Source organism: Chlorocebus sabaeus, chromosome 8 (assembly GCF_047675955.1).
Source record: "Chlorocebus sabaeus isolate Y175 chromosome 8, mChlSab1.0.hap1, whole genome shotgun sequence".
In the NCBI taxonomy this organism is placed as follows: domain Eukaryota; kingdom Metazoa; phylum Chordata; class Mammalia; order Primates; family Cercopithecidae; genus Chlorocebus; species Chlorocebus sabaeus.
Window position 1 is genome coordinate 17,412,337 of NC_132911.1, and position 20,095 is coordinate 17,432,431.

The 20,095-nt window shown below is 37.4% G+C and overlaps 1 protein-coding gene across 32 annotated transcripts in view; it reads left to right on the plus strand.

The window, feature by feature from the left end:
* Nucleotides 1–292: 292 nt before the first annotated feature.
* Nucleotides 293–20,095, plus strand: part of PCM1 (pericentriolar material 1) — a 106,434-nt gene continuing 86,631 nt past the window's right edge. For 7 of the 32 annotated variants that reach the window (XM_037983741.2, XM_037983751.2, XM_037983752.2 and 4 more), the window contains exons 1-7: nt 297–656; nt 2,165–2,232; nt 12,390–12,507; nt 13,938–14,183; nt 15,528–15,797; nt 16,495–16,665; nt 16,851–16,967. In XM_037983741.2, the coding sequence (XP_037839669.2) occupies nt 12,412–12,507; nt 13,938–14,183; nt 15,528–15,797; nt 16,495–16,665; nt 16,851–16,967 (900 nt within the window). In that variant the 5' untranslated portion in view covers nt 297–656; nt 2,165–2,232; nt 12,390–12,411. Of the gene's footprint in view, nt 941–2,164; nt 2,233–11,514; nt 11,664–11,777; nt 12,124–12,389; nt 12,508–13,937; nt 14,184–15,527; nt 15,798–16,494; nt 16,666–16,850; nt 16,968–20,095 lie in introns of those variants that run through there. The other 25 variants (XM_037983754.2, XM_037983762.2, XM_037983753.2 and 22 more) reach the window with 14 other exon arrangements.

Genomic DNA, 20,095 nt, shown 5'->3' on the forward strand with positions numbered 1-20,095 from the left:
TTCCTTCTTCCGGCACGGCCGGAGGAGACACCCCCACGAAAAAACTGCACCACGCCTCGGCTCTTTCTCCACGGGTTGAGGGACCAATCCACTTCCGCATAGGCCTAGGGCCCCACGTTCCGCGATCAGCGCCGGAAGCGCACAGCATCCTGGGATCTGTAGTCCTCCACCTGTGGTTAGCAGGCGTTTAGAACACGGGGTCTAGGTGGCATTCTGGGATACGTAGTTCCTGGACGTGGGGGGCGGATACGTTCGTTTAATCTGTTTTCGACTTAAAGAGCCAGAAGCGACACCACAGACTCCGGCGGGTCACATGACTCCAGTCTAGCGTGTAGATCGCACTGCGGCTCCCGCCCGGGCGAGTTCTCGCCCCCGCGCGGCCGTTGCCGAGGAGACGGCGCAGGTTCCGCCGCGCGTTGCCCCCTCTGCAGTCCCCCCGCCCCTCTTCTCCCACCACAATGAGATCCTAAGATGGCGGTGGCTGCGGCGGTTGGCGCTGCGTAGCTGAGGTCGAAAAGGCGGCCATTGGGGCCAAGGCAGCCAGGAAACGTGTGGGCCTCTCTGCTGCGGTCTCCAAGGGCTGACCGCTGCCGGTGGCGGGTCGTGGGGGCTGACCGCCGTTCCGCCCTTGATGGGAGAGGCTGCTGCTTGTAGAGGTAATGCCTGCGCGTCCCCAGCCCTTGGCAACCGAGGGCGGCGCGCCCCAGGGGCGGGAGAGTAACGGCTCCGGGACACTTGGCCCTGTTGGGTCTGGCCACGGGCCCACGCCTCCTCGCTAGGCTCCCGGGTCTTCCTGCCCTGGACTTCCTGTGCCCGAGGCGGACAGTCCGCCCCCTCCCTCAGGACCGACCGCCGGAATCCCCGGGTGAGCACCGCGGGACGCGTTGGTGACTGCAGGACCCCCTTCTTGCCTCCTCGCCCCTCTTGCTGGCCTTGCCGGGTAGGCCGCCCCGCGTCCCAGTGGCTCCGGGAATGCCCCTTGCGGGCGGAGGAAGCGGAGCAGGGGCTCTGGTTTGGGTGCCAGGGGAACTGGGTCGAGTTCTCAGAGAAACAGGCCTTGGTGGCCATAGTTCATCCCCGCGTTCGCTCCTGTTTTATTCTGTGGAGCTCTCAGTGTCCAGAGTTGGGGTGCAGAAGGGCGGATGAGGAGCGACGCGACTCTGAAGAGTTGCAGTTGGGCTTTGAGCTGCAGGATTTCCGCCGTCTCGGTGCTGTGGGAGCCGAGGGGCCGGGGGAGGCGTTTCTGGGAATGTTAATGTGGTTACTATTGCCCCTTTTTTCTCCTTTCCTGTAGATCTAGTTAGAATTGGGCCTAGAACCGGGAAAGACTAAACGCCAAGTGGGACTGGGGGAAACGTTGCTTGGTTTGCAGAAACTGGCGTTTGGGGATTAGGCCACGCCAGGGAGGCTGGGCGCGCCAACTTTACATCCCTCAGCTCACTCCCCAGGAACTCGCCTGGTTTATTTTATTTTTTTGGCCGGGCTGAGGTCTGTATCGTGTGTCTTACGGGTGAATGTTCGTGTTTGGGCGCGGGAAGAAGCGGGCTTTCTGGGCGCCCCTACCACCCCCGCCAAATAACCGCTTTCCAGACTCCACCTGCTGGTGTTCTCTGGTTACGGGAGTGGGTGTTGCAGAGCCTCGGGTGCACCTGCTCCTTTCTTTCCCTGGCACCCTCCTGGTGAGGACCACCGAACACCAATATAATACAGAGTTTTTGAATTGAAGGTAAACCTAGTATTTGTGTAGTGACAAGGTTATTTTATTGTGAAGTACAATAGCTTTTAAAAGAGTATTTTAAAATCATCGGATATACGAGATTCTTAAATAGTTTGAGTAACAGGAAGCTCGATCAATCAAAGGAGTAAACTTTGGTATAGACTAGTAAAGGATAATTAGGGCTAACCATCTTTGTTATACTGTTCCAAAGTAGATACTACTTTGCTGTTTGGTAGGATTTTAGAAGTTTGGAGGATTTAAGCATTTATGCATATCACACTATTTTCCAAAAGAATTCAGGTAACTTTAAAATATGGATAAATTATATTTTTTCCCTTTTTTTGATCTTTCTAAACATATTTTAGACCAAAACTGTAGTATTTGTTATTCTATATTTCGTAGTGTAAGTAATTTACTTAAGTGATATATATTTTTAATCCTGAGCAGGAAACAGCTTTGAAGTGTGGAGCAGGAAAGGAGCAGTTTCTGAGCTGCAAAAACTAGTTTCTGAACAGGTAATTTGACATTATCATCTGTATTATCCTTTGTATTAGAGTTGAAGAAGACTTTATGGTGGACACTGCTATCAAAATAACAGTGCATGACTGAGGACCCTCTCTGCTTAGTAAACAAACATTCTGGGTTCACTGCCCTGTTTGCTCTGCTTTTCGGCATGCTGCTTTGGCCTGCCCGTATGTCTTTGTTAGGAAAGGCCATGTCATTCCTAATTATTAAGTACTAGAATGGTTTATGCAGTACTGTTTGCAATTTATTTGTTTTCCCAGAATTTTTTAACCTGTTTGAATTTGTCCTGTAACTGAGTAGCCTCCCTTACCAAATCCATTTAATCTCGGGTTCTCTTCTACAACATTCCTATTAATTGGCTGTTCATGAACTCTACTTTTTGAACTTGTTATACTTTGGCCGAAGTTTAGTTGTTTGAAATTACTTTATTATTCTTTTTTATACTTCAATCTCCCTTTCCTGGTATAAAATTACTTTAAACATTACTTTTAGTGCATAGTCACATGCAAGTGACATAAAGGTATTCTTTGTCCAGTAGAATAAAGTCAGTGCTGTAGAATGTAAGTTTGCTAGGAGAAGTTAAATAATTGTTTGCAAAGGACAGTTTGGAAAAATGACTAAAAGATAATTAGAAGTTTGTTAAAAGCTTTTTAGAAATAATATCTCTTCATAAAAAACTTAAGAAAGAAATAACCTAAATTTAATTCTACTGTTAAAATTTTAAGAAAGTTCATTTTGAAAATTTTGTAGAAATCGGCTGGACGTGGTGGCTTACGCCTATAATCCCAGCACTTTGGGAGGCTGAAATGGGCGGATGATGAGGTCAGGAGATTGAGACTATCCTGACTAACATGGTGAAACCCCGTCTCTACTAAAAATACAAAAAAGATGAGCCGGGCGTGATGGCAGGCGCCTGTAGTCCCAGCTACTCCGGAGGCAGAGGCAGGAAAATGGCGTGAACCTGGGAGGGGGAGGTTGCAGTGAGCTCACATTGTGCCACTGCGCTCCAGCCTGGACGACAGAGCGAGACTTCGTCTCAAAAAAAAAAAAAAAAAAGTTTGGTAGAAATTAATATATATTCTTACTTTCCACAAAAGCAGACAGATTTTTATTTTATAGCTCTCCTGTGAGGATATGAAATGAGACTTATGAGAAAGTACAAATAGGTAGTTGACGGGTATCTTAATTATACTTCTCAGTGGGTTTTTTTTAAATTGGAAGACTAACAAAACAGGGCAAGAAAAATGGAACTCAAGGGAAAGGTCACATGTGAGTGTGTATTAGAGTTAATACTAGAGTGATTGCTGTATGGTAGGCTTTAGTAAAATAAACAGTAATTATAAAATTAGTTATAAAATTTTCCTTTTAGCACATTGGGGAAGATGATGGATAAGAGGAATAAAAAATAAAGGGTAATTGAGTTAAATTGGAAGACCTGGGTTTTTTCAATAGGAGATTTGGCCATTTTCTTCTGAAGGAGGAAAGTGGATTTGAGACTTGGAGAAAGTAGTAAGGCTGTGAGATTCACAGTACAGAACTAAGAAGGCAACCGGAGATACATAGCAGTACTTTCATTTTTACAGATTTGATTGAGTGCCCTGCAACATGCTGTGTAATAGCTACAGTACTAGAGATACAGCAGTGTGCAAAACAGACAGGGTGCCTTACCTCATGGAGTAAACTTACATTTTAAAAGTATATGTGTTATGTGGAGTGTATCATCCCTTAATAGTTATCACAGTTAATGCCATTTTATGACTATTTCCCCACTTTTTGACTGCTTAAGAATAGTAGCAGAGAAAACAGATGGTGGGGTTTAACCAGAATTCAGTTGACACAATAGGCAAGTAGGTGAGGAAGTGAATGAAGGTTGCTAGCTAGCAAGGCTTTTTTGGAATGACTTACTTGGGTTTGGGTTTGAGTAAGGAATCAAGGGATTGGTGGATTTAGGGAGAGAGAAATGATTAAGGGGCTGGTAGTATTCAGGAAGGCTAAGAGCAGTTTCAGCAGGAATAAAGTGAGAGAAGTAGAATGCAAAAACTTATGATCAGAAAGAGAAACTTCAAAAGTTCAGGATCCCGAACAAATGATCAGTTCAGTATTGGAATAGAGAAGATGAGATGGATGTTGGAATTGAGGCCAGAGTCTTAGAAAAGTCATTGCAAGTGTTTAGGTCACGAGAGCAAGGAATGAAGTAGAGAGTGAAACCATGAGCCAGTTACTGTCAGGAAAATTACAAGAATGTCTTGGATACATATTTTCAGAGGGGACTATGAGTAATTTAATGCCGTTTGAGAAAAAAATAATTTTTTTCTTTACTGATTACTTTGGGTTTTTTTTTTTTTTGGAGACAGAGTCTTGCTCTGTTTTCCAGGCTGGAGTGCAGTGGTGCCATCTTGGCTCACTGCAACCCCCTCCTCCTGAGTTCAAGCAATTGATTCTCCTTACTCAGTCTTCCAAACAGCTGGGATTACAGGTGTGCCCCGTCACACATGGCTAATATTTGCATTTTTAGTAGAGACAGGGTTTCGCTATGTTGACCAGGCGAATCAAGTGATCCACCTGCCTTGTCTTCCCAAAGTTCTGGAATCACAGGCATGAGCCACTGCATCTGGCCTGATTATTCGATTACTTTGAATTTGTTCTTTACCTTATATTCTTATTTCAAAGGTAAACTGTAGTCATAGGTATTTTCATGGTAATTAATACTGTGATATTCTATCATAATATGTCTGTAGTAGGAATCCTGCAACAGGATATTCTTTTTTTTTGTGATGGAGTCTGCTTTGTCACCCAGGCTGGAGTGTAGTGGCGCAGTCTCGGCTCACTGCAACCTCTGCCTCCCAGGTTCAGGGTATTCTTCTGCCTCAGCCTCCCAAGTAGCTGGAATGACAGGCACATGCCACCACGTCTGACTAATTTTTGTATTTTTAGTAGAGACAGGGTTTCACCATGTTGATCAGGCTAGTCTTCAACTCCTGACCTCGTGATCCACCCACCTTGGCTTCCCAAAGTGCTGGGATTACAGGCGTGAGCTACTGCGCCCAGCCTAACAGGATTTTCTTAAAAAAAAAAAAAAAAAGAAATTAGTCATTGAAAGTAGCTTAATACTGCCATAGTATATTTTCATTTTTGTGTCTTTGTAAAAAAGATAAGCCCACTAACGCTGTCAAAAATAGCTAAATGAAACTTGGAAATAATAGTTTCAACTTTGTTTAGTAAAGCATAGCATGAGTAGAAGTGCATGTTTAAAGTAGAATGATTTTGTTTTTATCCCCATTCAGCTGCCCATAGTACTGTCATCAATCACTTCTACCAATTGTTTTCTTATAGCTTCAACTTTCTTATCTTACTGTCTTTCTGTTAAACTTGCCTGGCAAAATTTCAACCTTGGATGGATTCAGTGGAGTGTTTATATTGAGGCTTATGAGCACTGCTGGAAAAAAATATTTGTAGTACTTGTTACATCAGTGAATAGTCTCTCGTTTCCCTGAGTCCGTACTGCTGTTCAGAGTCATTCTCCTTTTCCTACTTTTCTACGATCTCGCAGACACTGCTGTCTTACCCTCACACTTAATGTACAGTCCTTCCTATTTCACAACACTTAGGAGCACCCTTGGTTTCCTACCACCACAGCTGCTAGCCAGCCTACAACCGATTCCATCCTTTCTTGTTTTTTTCAGTTAAAGAGGTGTTCCTGTTCCTGTCTAAAGCTAATCATTTGTCTTTTGCTCTGGATCCCAGTGGCCCCCGGTTTCTCAGAGCCCACATGCTGGTTGCTTACCTCCTTTCTCTTCTGCATTTTTAGTATCTCCCTCTTTTTTTTTTTTTTTTTTTTTTTTTTTGTGAAATGGAGTGTCTCTCTTTTTGCCCGGGCTGGAGTGCCATGGCACAATCTCAGCTCACTGTAACCTCCGCCTCCTGGGTTCAAGCTATTCTCCTGCCTCAGCTTCCTGAGTAGCTGGGGTTACAGGCATCTGCCACCACACTTGGCTAATTTTTGTATTTTTAGTGGAGGTAGGGTTTCGCCATTTTGGACAGGCTGGTCTCAAACTCCTGGCTCAGGTGACCCACCCGCCTCGGCCTCCCAAAGTGCTGGGATTACAAGCATGAGCCACCACACCTGACCAGTATCTCCCTGCTTACTGACAAATTGTAAACATACTCAAGATACTTCCATTTTAATAAAACTTTCTTTATGACTGTCTCTGCTTACTTCTCATCATAGGCCGATTCCTTAAAAATGTTAGCTAATTACTTCCTTTATTATTCCCCTTCCTCCCAATAATACATTCCAGTTATGGAATTAACCCTCACCGCCCCTGCTGAAACTTCTCACCAAGGTCAACAGTAACCGTGTTGCTAAATCCAGGACGATACTTCTCAGTCCTTCTTTTATCTGGCAAGGTTACTGTTTGGTTTCTTATCACATTCTCCTTGATATACTTTTCCCCTTTTGACAGGCTGTCCTGGTTTCCCTTCTATCTTTCTGTACCTCATTAGTATATTAGTATGTCCTTTTCCTCTGCCTCTCTATTTAATACCAGTGTATTTAAGATCTGGTCTTCTCTTACTCTTTATTGTCTCCCTGAGTCCTCTGTCCCACTTTTTGAGTGGATGACTCTCCAGCCCTGATTTCTCTCTTGAGAGATAGGTCACTATTTGTCAACTAGACAATTTAATTAGGTGCACTATAGACACCTCAAACTCAGCATTTTTATAACTTGAACTTATCTCTCAACAAAGAAAACTTGTTGCTTTTCTAATCAGTTTAACTGTGTGTTATATACCCAGTTTCTAGCGACCTAGGATTTATCTTTTAACTCCTCCACTTCCTTATCGCCCACGTCATAGTACAGTAGTTTGTCCTTTTCTGTAGGGATACCTTCCATAGACCCCCAGTGCATGCCTGAAACTGTGGGTAGTACTAAACTGTGTGTATGTTGTTTCCTGTATGTACATACTGTGATAAAGTTTAATTTATAAATTAGACAGAGTAAAAGGTTAACAACTAATAAGATAGAATAGTCACAACAATATACTGCAATAAAAGTTATAAGAATGTGGTCTTTGTCACTGAGAATAATGTATTATACTGTACTCACCTGTTTTCTCACCATGGTTGAGTATGGGTAACTATAATCCTGCAATACAAAACTGCAGCAAGGGGGAACTGTAGTCACCAAGTTCTATTGATGCTGCCCAGAAATTTTGCTTGAATTGGTATTCTGTACATCCTTAGTCTTTTTGTTATTGGAATACTTTCTGTACTTCTGAATACTAGTTTACATTAATGTGTTTGCAGAATAAAATTTAGAAGGCAGAGATCCTGTATTTTTAATGGTGACATTGAGGTGGTTAAAGAGGTTAGCATAAAGAAGAGAGAAATAACATGCCGTTACCTCTTATGAGGGAGATACTTAAAATTTTTGGGAAATGTTGTGAATGTTAATACGTTAAGAATTGATCCATATGCAATAATTTCTTTAGCTTCATACTTACAGTTTTACTTTTTAAAGGCATACTAATACCGTGCCTTTTAAACACATTTGGTATCATCATTATTAAATTATAAAGTATTCTACCCCCATGGCAGTCACAGTGTAACAGTGGATGAAATTGTTTATTTTACCAACTTACTAGATAAGATTTTACTAATTTTTCTTTTAAAATAATTGAAAAAAAATCTATTTTTCTCAAACGAATTACAGTGTACAGTTTTAAAATTGTTTTAAAACCTTATTTTAGTAGTGTTCAAAGTCATTAACCACAAATAGGTCTTTGGAACAAGCTCTGCATTTTAGGGGGAATTTATTGTAATAGGAAAATAGAAGGTAAAACATTCTTTCTAGTGTTTTTTTTTTTTTTTTTTTTTTTTTTTTAAGATGGAGTCTTGCTCTTGCCCAGGCTGGAACACAGTGGTGTGATCTCAGCACACTGCAACCTCCGCCTCCTGGGTTCAATTGATTCTTCTGCCTCAGCCTCCATAGTAGCTAGGACTGCAGTCATGTGCCTCTGTGCCTGGCTAATTTTTGTATTTTTAGAAGAAATGGGATTTCATTATGTTGGCCAGGCTGGTCTCAAACTCCTGACCTCTTGATACACGCACCTTGGCCGAGATACATTCTTAATACATTTATCTTACTTTACTGTTGCTTCATTATTCTATTGATAGAAAGTGTAGCTAACATACTCTTTTAAGATAAAAATGATATGTAATAATTTTGACTTAAATGTCTTAATTTTCCCTTCCAATTTACGTTTCAAAGCAATTGCTTTTAGTACTTTTAAATATGGCATCACTTCTATTGCATGCTTGTTTTATTCTTCAATATTACAAATTATGTGAAATGTAGAAAACAGTAGTTGCAAAATACTTTATTTAAATTAGTCATTTTGGTTCAGTGTGTGTACTTCTCTGGGTATTAATTCTTTTTTAAAGTTTTAAAGTATATTTCTAGTATAAATAATTATGTACTGTTTCCTGAAAATACATGAGACCGAAAACAGAAAGATCACCAGTGCCTACCCTGTAACCAATAATTGCTTTTGTGAAAGCGTTTTAATAAAGTTTCTTAGCTTTGTTTAAAAAAATTTGTATATAATTTTTCATACAACTGTTTTACTTTTTTATATTACTTTTTCCATGATACAACAACAGGTTATATTGTCCCGTCTTCATAATTACATATTTTGAAGGGTACTTAGTATTCTACCCTGCAGGTGTAGTACAGTTTGCCTAAAAGCATTGATTTTTGTCCTTTGACGTTTAGTGTTATATTTTAATTTATCACAATTATAGCATAATAACTTCATTATAGTTCTTTCCACCACATTTAAGGTTGTTTTCTCAGATTACTTATGAAGAGGTAGAATTACTACGTCAAAAACTCAGTTTTAGTTCTTGCTACAGTATTGCCTAAATGCTTTCCAGAAATGTTATTCTGGTTTATATTCTCAATATAGTGTCAGAGAATTTCATTTTCCCTTTACTACCGTGAGAATTAGATAATATGTAATTTATATGAAAGTTAGCAAATTTAATAGTTTATTTTAATTTGCAACTGGACTTTATATATTCGTGTTTTTTTTTTTTTTTTTTTTTTGCAAACTACTTGTTTTGCTTGTATTTCTCCAGTTTTACTTTTTAAAACAAATTCTCTGTATAACAAAGGTATTAACTATATTTCATGTCTCTTTCAGATTTTTTTTCTCCGGAGCTCTCATTTACTATTCTCAGCACACTTAGGATTTACTTTTATATGAATAAAATCTGTTGAACTTTTTATTTTTTATTTCTTTGTGTTCTCAATTTAATACGTTCTCTGTTTTAAAAAGCATTCCATTTTCTTGTCTTTTACAAATCTTAGGTTTAAAATTCTGTTTTAATCTTTGACTATTTTGATGGTGTGATATAAGGCAGTCTTTCTCAGTTGGGAGAGAATTAAACTCTAATACCCTAAGGCATCTGTTGTTTACTGTGAATTCACTTTTTTTCTGTGTGTCTCGAATGGGTGTTTCTGGATATGTACTATCCTTGGGAGAATTGAGAAAGTAGTGACTCAAACCATTTTTTCTCTCTTCTGTGACGGAGGTGAAGAATACTAAGAAAAACTGTTAAAGCTCTAAATGTGTGTTTTTCACATCTGTTAGCAAATTGCTCACTCCTACATCATAGAATTGTTGTGAGGGTTAAATGACATAATGGACATAAAATATTTTAGCATGGCGTTTGGCATATAGTAAACAAAATGTGTTAGCTGTTACTAATTTTTCTTAACCACATTTTTCTGATTGCATGTATTTGAGTGTTTTTGTTCCTCAGCTAGTACTAATTTAACCATATAGACGGCATTGTTGAAACCATATAGATAGCTAACTTGGATTAGCTTTCTAACCTCCTGACCTCTGTTGCTATTCTTGCTTTTATTTTACAGATGGTAGCTTTTTTTCTAACTTATTCATTCTTCCAGATAAATTTTAGAATTATTTTGTCAAGTTCTAAGGAGAATTCCAGTGGAATCTTAGTTGGAATTACATTAAGCCAATATACATTTAGAAAAAGTGATTGATTGTAATATTTACTTTCCCATCATGGAAGATACTTTTTCTACTTATTCACATTTTTTCTTCCATATTGTTTTATAGAGTTTAATAGTGCTTCTTGACATGAAGTCAAATTATTATTCCTAGACATTTTATATATTTGTCACCATTATGAGTGGCATCGTTTTTCCCCATTAGGTTTTCTAAGTGGTATTGGTGATATTTTGATGTTCTCTAGATTTTTAAAAACACTCTTTAAGAATACCACCTTTTCTCTTTTCAATGTTAATATTTGTTTCATATTTTTCTGCTTGATAGAATTTCTGAAAGAATGCTAAATAACTGATATGTAACATTTTTATTTTGGTCTTTATTAGGGATGTCCTTCATGTCTTATTTTAAGCATAATGTTGACTATGGGTTTAAAATATACTTTTCAACTCTTTAGAGAATTATTAAAGTAATATATGCTCATTAAAAAAATGAACAGTAAAATATAACGGAATGGTCAGTGTATTTGTGATTTTTAAGATTTTTTAAATAAATATTTTGTTGAATTTTATCATTTTTATTTTGAGATAAAATTTAATTTGCTATATAATTTGTTAATGTAATGTGTTATTCTAATAGATATTCTAGCATGAAAACATCTGTGGGACAAATTGTACTTTTTCAGAGTTGATAATCCTTTTGATATTTTTTCTGTAGTGAATGGGATGAGTTAAGATCTCAGAATTAAAGCAACTTGGGTTTTTATAATTATTACTATTTATTTAATTTTTAATTTTTTTTTTTTTTGAGATGGAGTTTCGCTCGTCGCCCAGGCTGGAGTGCAATGGTGCCATCTTGGCTCTCTACACCTTGGCTTCCTCTGTTGAAGCGATTCTCCTGCCTCAGGCTCCCAAGTAGCTGGGATTACAGGCACCTGCCACCATGCCCTGCTAATTTTGTATTTTTAGTAGAGATGGGGTTTCACCATGTTGGCCAGGCTGGTCTTGAACTCCTGATCTCAAGTGATCTGCTCATCTCAGCCTCTCAAAGTGCTGGGTTTACAGGCATGAGCCGCTGCAACCAGCCTATTAATATTTTTTTATTGCCATTTTTAGCTGAATGACCTTGGCCAAACTGTCTCTTTCCAGTGTCAGTGCTTTTGTTTGTAGTTTAATGGCTTTTCCTGTCCCTTGAATTTTAGATAAAATTATCTCAACCTCTCCTCTTTCAACTAGCACCCCTTCAACCTGTACAATTCCACAGCTAGTGGAAATCCAAAGTCTTCCGCAAGATTATGCAGAAATATTATTTTCTGATGATCTTCTCTGCCTTTGAACCTCTACTTCCACCATTGCTGCTGCTTTTTCTCATCTCTTTGACCCAGGTATGAAATTCAGTCCCTTTCTTGATTTTCACATATACAAGCAAAAACCCCATTTTTATGGGGAGGATTTGATTGTGGTAGTCTTTAACAAGATTTAGAGAAAGCACTAATACAAATTAAAGTAGGGTAGTAAGCATCGCTATTCTTAAAATGTCTTCTAGCCACTGCACTTTTGGATATTTTGGCCCTAGTCCTGCTTCTCTTTCCCCACCTTCTTATCATCTTAGTATTGTACCTTCCTTCCTGATAAAACCAAACTTTCTTCTTGTTTCTTGCAGCGCAGTTCTCCCCTCTTTGAATCTTTGGCACACAACTAATGCCTGTATTCAGAGTATCATCTTCATCCCAAGTCCATTGTCAGAACAGAGATACTTTCTTTCCTGAGAGAAGTTCTGGTTCTAGCTGTTTATGACATTTTTCCTACCTTATTGTTCTACCTTTTGGGACTGTGTTGAATTAAGTAAGTAATCTTACTTAGTATGCGGACTAGTGCGCATAAGGTATATTCACGGATTTTCCTTTCTCTGTCATTCCAACTACCCAACTCATTTTAATCATAATATGCCTATCGCAGCTAAATCAGTTTGTTTGTGATGTGGTTGACAGTGCCTCATTTTAGTTCATAAAATCAGTGCTTCAATGATTGTATTGCTACACTTCTTGGAGTGATTTAAAAAACGAGTTTGTTTTTATGTGTTAAAGCTCAGTTCTTAACTTGTTTTGCAGAGAGTTAATTGTTAAAGCCAGTATGGCCACAGGAGGAGGTCCTTTTGAAGATGGCATAAATGATCAGGATTTACCAAATTGGAGCAATGAGAATGTTGATGACAGGCTCAATAATATGGTATGATACCTTACTCTTCATGATGTGTTGTTGGCTATTAATGTTAAAATGCAGTTTGCCCCCTGACCAAATTTAGCTCACCGATGCTCTTTGTAAACACTTTCTGGCCAAGATATTAAGGGTCCCTGGGCTGTTTATTATATTAATTGAAGACACAGAAATCAAATTGAGTTAGCTTTTAAGCCAGAAAGAAGATTTACTATTATATAAAGATGTAAAAGTGTTTTTTTATGGAAATCATGTTTAAGGCATGCTGCTGGGTTTTAGGAAGGGACTGGGAGAAGGAATTGGAAAGTTGTCAAGAATTTTCACCACCCTAACTCTGCTTCTGAGTGCCTCTGCCTAACACAACTTTCTCTTTACAGACCAGTTTTCTCTCCTCTGGTCCATGTGATATACTGTGGCTGTCCCGTCGTTCTAAAGTTTTAAATTATGGTTGCAGTTATGTACTGACTAGTTATCTCTTAGTTCCAATTTGAAATTTTAAAGTATGATTATGCTAATTTGGATTAGATATGTTTCTTTTTTCAGTCTTCTGTGGCGAGGATGGGGTGAGGTAAGTAGTGTAACAGGTTGGCAGAAATAATTCACTCATAGATTGGGTGGAAGGACAATTCGTAAAGAAGGGAGTTTTGTTAAAATAAGGAAAATATCCCAAGTGGTTTGCTATACTAGTAACTAAAAGAGTCTTCCAGTTGGATAAAGTGGGAATTTACAGACCTTTTTGTTGAATGAATTAGGTTATGTGGGTATAATGAAGTAAATTAAATAAAAATGTTTTCCAGTTAAAACTATAAGCACTTTTGTAATTCCGTATTAGCTATTATCGTGTACATTTTTATCTATAAAAATGAAAGTTATATTTATTGCTTGCTAAATGCTAGGTACTAATTCTTTTTAATCCTGTTTTGAAGGTGACACTATTTTAGAGATTAGGAAACTGAGACTATAAGAAGTGAAATAAATAGCCTAGGGTCACGCAGGGGAGTGTTTTTTCCAAAAACAGTAATTAGTTTTAGAACGTAGGTTGATTGGATTTCAGATCTTTTTATGATACATACCGAGTTTATAGGAGATCAGTAAAGGTATTTGTAATTTATTTCTCTATTTATAATAGAAAATAACAGTGTAAAAAATCCTCTTGGAAATACTCAGATTGATTTTAGGGTTGGCATTTGAGGATTTGTATTTGTTAGTGATCTTGATAAGAAAATTATCTATTTTCAGAAGGATGGGCTATAAAATTAGGGTAGATGTAATGAGGGAAAAATGGGTTAATAGAAGTAAATAATTGTCTTTAGGAGTGTAAGTCTGTCAAAAATGTTTTGTCATTTTTAATTTTAAAACTGACCAAAACTTTTTAATTATACCAAACTATTTTCCTGGTTTGATAGAGACCAGGTTAACTTTTTCTTTTACTTTTTTTAAAGGATTGGGGTGGCCAACAGAAGAAAGCAAATAGATCATCAGAAAAGAATAAGAAAAAGTTTGGTGTAGAAAGTGATAAAAGAGTAACTAATGATATTTCTCCGGAGTCGTCACCAGGAGTTGGAAGGCGAAGAACGAAGACTCCACATACATTCCCACACAGTAGATACATGAGTCAGATGTCTGTCCCAGAGCAGGCAGAATTAGAGAAACTGAAACAGCGGATAAACTTCAGTGATTTAGATCAGGTTTGTGAATTATTTTTAAAAATCAAGTTATTACTGTGAGAAATACTTGAAATGGATTAAATAATTTGTCTTAGGAATAGAAAATTGAGTTTTTATGTTATTTTTTTAAGAAGTGTCTGTGCCTACGAAAAGAATTTTCATCACTGGGGATGGTCCTGTGTTGTTTAGAGGGAAATGAAGTCTCATTTCTAAACTTGCTAAAGACATGTATTTCTGGACTTTATACTATGTTGTATGATTAACTCAAGTGATTTTACTATGAAACTAAGTTTTGCTTTTTAGTAACTAAATAAAATTGATATTAAGTAATGGAAAGTTCCAGTTTAGTATATATATCATTGGCTAAGTGTGGGATGTGCTGGGTTACCTCAAGTTTAGAATGAAACTATTTTCTATTTATGATCACCAAAATAAAGTTTAGATCTTAAAAGCAAGTAAAAATGATAATAAATTCTTCGCAAATATTTTACTGTCAGATCTTTATGTCATAGAGACACACACATTTCCAAAAATGTAGAAAGGTAGATTCAAGTCGGATAATGATATTGGTGATGATCATGTATCATTTATTTGTATCTATCAATTATTGAACACTTAACTGTCAGGCACTGAGCTGTTCAGGCAGTTCTTCATATAGACACAGCTTTAATTACATTGATTCATTGGGTCCAAAGCCTATAAAAATACTGTAAGCAAGTAATAAAAAGCAGTATGAGTTAAAATGTGATCCATGGTCCTAGGACATGTTGAGCATCCCTAACACGAAAATCTGAAATGCTCCAGAATCCAAAACTTTTTAAGTGCTGACATGAGTGGAAAATTTCACCCCTGACATTGTGTGACGGGCTACAGTGAAAACACAATCAAAACTTTGTTTCGTGCACAAAATTGTTAAAAATATTGTATAAAATTACCTTCAGATTGTGTATAAGGTGCATATGAAACATAAATGGATTTTATGTTTAGACTTAGGTCTCTTTCCCAGGATATATCTCATGTTTATGCATATATTCCAAAATTTGAAAAAAAGTGAAATTCGTCACACTTCTTGTCCGAAGTATTTTGGATAAGGAGTACTCAACCTGTACTTCATTTAGACTAATCTTGTTCATATTCATCGGTTGAATTGTCTCAACAAAATGAAGTCTAGAAAATGCTAATCAAATTTTCATATTTTAGTGAAAGACTGTTACAGAGCCAAAACTCTTTCAGTTCTTACTGCAAAGCTGTTTGTGCGCACCTTCTGACTCAATATCTGATGGTGAAACTAAGAACGTTGGGGTTAAAACAAAATTTTGTCATAAGATTAATGTTTGTGTGATTTGATTTCTTTTTCATATGTAGAGAAGCATTGGAAGTGATTCTCAAGGTAGAGCAACAGCTGCTAACAACAAACGTCAGCTTAGTGAAAACCGAAAGCCCTTCAACTTTTTGCCTATGCAGATTAATACTAACAAGAGCAAAGATACATCTACAAGTCCCCCAAACAGAGAAACGATTGGATCAGCACAATGTAAAGAGTTGTTTGCTTCTGCTCTAAGTAATGACCTCTTGCAAAACTGTCAGGTGTCTGAAGAAGATGGGAGGGGAGAACCTGCAATGGAGAGCAGCCAGGTGATAACATTTCTTTCTTGTGCTCGTTCTTTTCACAAACCTCAAAATACGAACATTAAGATGTAAAAAATTAGGTTATGCACACAGGAATTTTAGTTAGGTGGAATTAAAGTGCTTCACTGATCCCCTTAATCTGCCAGATTTACTTAAAATAGAGTAAATTTCTGTTTATCCAAAATAATTTTAGAAATGGCATATTCAGGTTAATTAAGGCTTCTTTCTGTTTATTTGCAATATAGCATATTGCCAGTTTTTAGTAAAGGGGGATTGGAAGCAAAGTGATAAGTAGATTTTTGTAGGAATCTACAAAAATGTAGGTTAAAAATGGCAATGTAATTCTTTTGGAAAGTAGTTGCAAAACTATAATACGTTTAATTTATAACTATTATGTAAACATTAGGAAAATTTATATAAATAGTGTGCAGTTGTAGAAGTAAAATTTTTCACATACTGTAGATTAAAATTTTTAAATTTATTTTTAAATTGACAGCGATTGGAGTTTTTAGTGTTACTAATTATGTTTTGATTAAAATCTAAGCTGGATTCCGATTTTTTGCATGTATGAATTCCCACAATAATCCAAGTATCTTTCGTTATCTTCGAAATAAAAATTAAACTGTTGCTATTGAACTAATTATTCTCAGTTTTAGATATGTGTGCTTTCATGCTGTTTTTTTGTAAAATATTTCCCCTGCAGATTGTAAGCAGGCTTGTTCAAATTCGTGATTATATTACTAAAGCTAGTTCCATGCGGGAAGATCTTGTAGAGAAAAATGAGAGATCTGCTAATGTTGAGCGCCTTACTCATCTAATAGATCACCTTAAAGAACAAGAGAAGTCATATATGAAATTTCTTAAAAAAATCCTTGTAAGTATTAGACTTTTAAAATAATATATTGAGTTATGTTTGTAGTATCTCAGTATATATTTGCTGATGACATTCTGTTGCCACGCCAGAGGAGTTAACATATTTTCAAAAAATCGTGCCATCCATTATAACATTTTATTGCCCGTTTTAATAGCTGTATGATTTATACCACTAAAATATTTCAGGCTAGAGAAAATGAGGAGGAGGATGTTCGGACTATAGATTCAGCTGTGGGATCTGGTTCTGTAGCTGAGAGCACATCGCTAAACATAGATGTGCAGTCTGAGGCTTCAGATACCACGGTAAGCAGCTTTTTGGTAATTAAAGTGCTGGAAATGAAGGTTTAAACTTTTCTCCCAGTTTTCAAGATGTTATTTTCTAGGCGTTCCTTAATGAAAAGTGTATTCCAGGGAAGAAACCCTCAAATTGTTAATGCTGCATGTATTCTGTATTTAAACATGGAAGTTAAGTTTTATTTATTAACGCTAAAAATAGTTTTAATGGTTGATTTGAAAATGTAATTTTTGATCTTCAATTTATAGAAACATTGTTTTTGTAGTTTGTTTTGTTAAGCAAAGCTTCACTAATTTTAAGAAGCATCAAACAAGTTAAAATTGATGGTGGAATTAAGGGCAATAGGCAACGTTAGTGATTACTTAGCATATAGTCTTTTGGAAATAACCAAGTTCATTTGTCACTGAGGACTCCTTAAGGATATCAGAATTTTTCATTTCTTGGACTCTATCTTAGTACTGGAGCAAAACCAGATGACTGAAAAATTGAGATAAAAACTAGTAAATGGGACAGGATAGCATTTACATTGTGATTTATTCACAATGAGAAAAATGCTATAATTGCTGACTTTGCAAAATCAAATTTGTTGAAGTAAAGTACTGCTTTTCTGAAAAATAGTAATTTACAAAACTTTGAGGAAAGATTTATAAAACTTGTTGTGGTTCAATGCTAGGGTGTTTCTAGGCATTTTAAACAGGTGTGCCTATAACCGTGCATTATTAAACTTTTAACACCTATTACAGATTAGTAAAGCTTTTGTTTTGAGAGGATAAGCATGTATCTCTTCGGGTTTTGAGGTATTGAAAATGCCATTCAGCATTAGGAATTTGAAGGTTTGTTTCCTATTAGTATTGACCTGCATAGTTCTTACCTGCCTCCTTTCTCTTCCCGGACCTTCCTAATTTGAAGAGGCAGTTTGAATTTCTTTTCTTTACATTATTTTCAACAGGAGATACTTGGAGAGCCAAAGTTGTTGAAGAATGGATTTTACTGTGGGGAAATTGTTTTTCTATTTACAGTGGTGCTAGGCATAATTTCTTCCTTAGATTCCAGCACAAATGGAAGGGTTAGGACAATGTGGGTAAAGGAATTCTGTTGGGAAGGGGTGGGAACTTGTGTAGATGTATTGTAATTTGTATAAAGTATTCATTGTGATGACAGTTTCTTTCATAATATAAAATGATGATATGAAAGTTGGCTAATAACATGTAGCAGAATAAATGTTAAAAATGTGTTTTAACAGTTGTGTAGTGTGGAAATTACCCAGGGTGTGGTACTTGCTTAATTACAGTAAGTAACAGTCTAGTCTACAGAAAACTTAAAAGACTAAGTTTACTGCCACTTGGAGGGGGATGTGGATTGATTTTTGTTTTTTAAAGGTGGACTAGTACTTTTTAAATTGTTTTATAAGGCTGGCTTATATGTTAAACACGAGTTTGTGTTAAGAAATTAATACGCTACACTATTTAATAAAGGAGAAGGCATCTTTTAGTCTGAGAGTTCGCCCGTGCATTGAGGACAAACTAGGGAATTCAGCTTCACAAGAACAGGTTTCAGACATTGACGTTACTACAAGTCCGAAAGGGAAAGGTGGCAGACCTCAGAATGACAGGGAACTGAGGCCTAATAGGAAATATAGCCGAAAACATGGATTTCCCTCAAAGGTATACTTTCCAATATTAACTTGGGAAGTCTCTAAATGAGCACTTCTTTTATTCATATTTCCTCTTCTTTATTTGCTTTTCTGTTGTTGCTATTACTTACATATTGTTAATATAGTTGTCATACTGTAATTTGCTTTAGTAAACTTCTGTCCGTTAATGTTTTTCTTTTCTACTTTTTTATATACCTCTCCATGGATTATATCTGACAGCTGTTTTTAATTTACATTAACAGAGGTTTTGAAGTGTAATTTATTCCCTTTTTTATAACATATTCTTAAACCTCAGCCGTCAGTCAGTTGCCCTTTGTTTCTGATATTCGCGTTCATAAATTTAGATGGGGCCAGGCGTGGTGATCCTAGCACTTTGGGAGGCCGAGGCAGGCGGATCACCTGAGGTCAGGGGTTCGGGACCAGCCTGGCCAACATGGCGAAACCCTGTCTCTACTAAAAACACAAAAATTAGCCGGGCATGGTGGCGCACGCCTGTAATCCCAGCTGCTCAGGAGGATGAGGCAGGAGAATCGCTTAAACCTAGGAGGTGTAGGTTACAGTGAGCCACTGCACTCCAGCATGGGTGACTGAGTGAGACTGTGTCTCAAAAAAAATAAATAAATAAAATAAAAATAAATAAAGAAATTTAGGTGGTACTTTAGTATCGGATTTTTTGGTTTATATTTTTGTTTTTAGAAACCCCTTTCCTTTGCTTTTATAGAAAGATTATCCAGCTGACTTGGTTGCCTCTATTTTGCTTGTTTTTTCTGCAGTGTTTCTTTTAAAAGATTTTTAAATTTTCCATTATTTGCATAATGGCATTCCAGATAGAGTTAAAGACAACTATTTGTAGTTCCACATGAAAGAGTTTGAATAGGCCGGGCAAGGTGGCTCATGCCTGTAAATCCCAGCAGTTTGGGAGGCCGAGGCGGGCAGATCATGAGGTCAGGAGATCGAGACCAGTCTGGCCAGCATAGTGAAACCCTGTCTCTACTAAAAATACACAAAAAATTAGCCAGGCATGGTGGTGTGAGCCTGTAATCCCAGCTACTCAGGAGGCTGAGGCAGGAGAATGGCGTGAACCCTGGAGGCGGAGGTTGCAGTGAGCTGAGATCACGCCACTGCACTCCAGCTTGGGCGACAGAACGAGACTCCGTCTCCAAAAAAAAATTTGAATAAGAATATCATTTATAAAAGTGCATGTATCTGTTGGCAGGAGCAAGGTACTATTTTAATAATTGAGTATAGGTAAGACTAATTTCATATGTTTTATTACTGGTTTATTACCTAGGACTACACTCTCCCACTTTCCCATATTAGCTTACCAAGATCCAGATAGGCTATTTGTTTCCCATGCTCATTTTATGGTTTTTTTTTTTTTTTTGGGTGTGTGTGGCTATTTACAAATGATAAAACTTAACCTCTAGATATTTTGGCATTTTGTGTTTGTTTATTTTTTCTGGTTCCTACAAGAATTTGGGA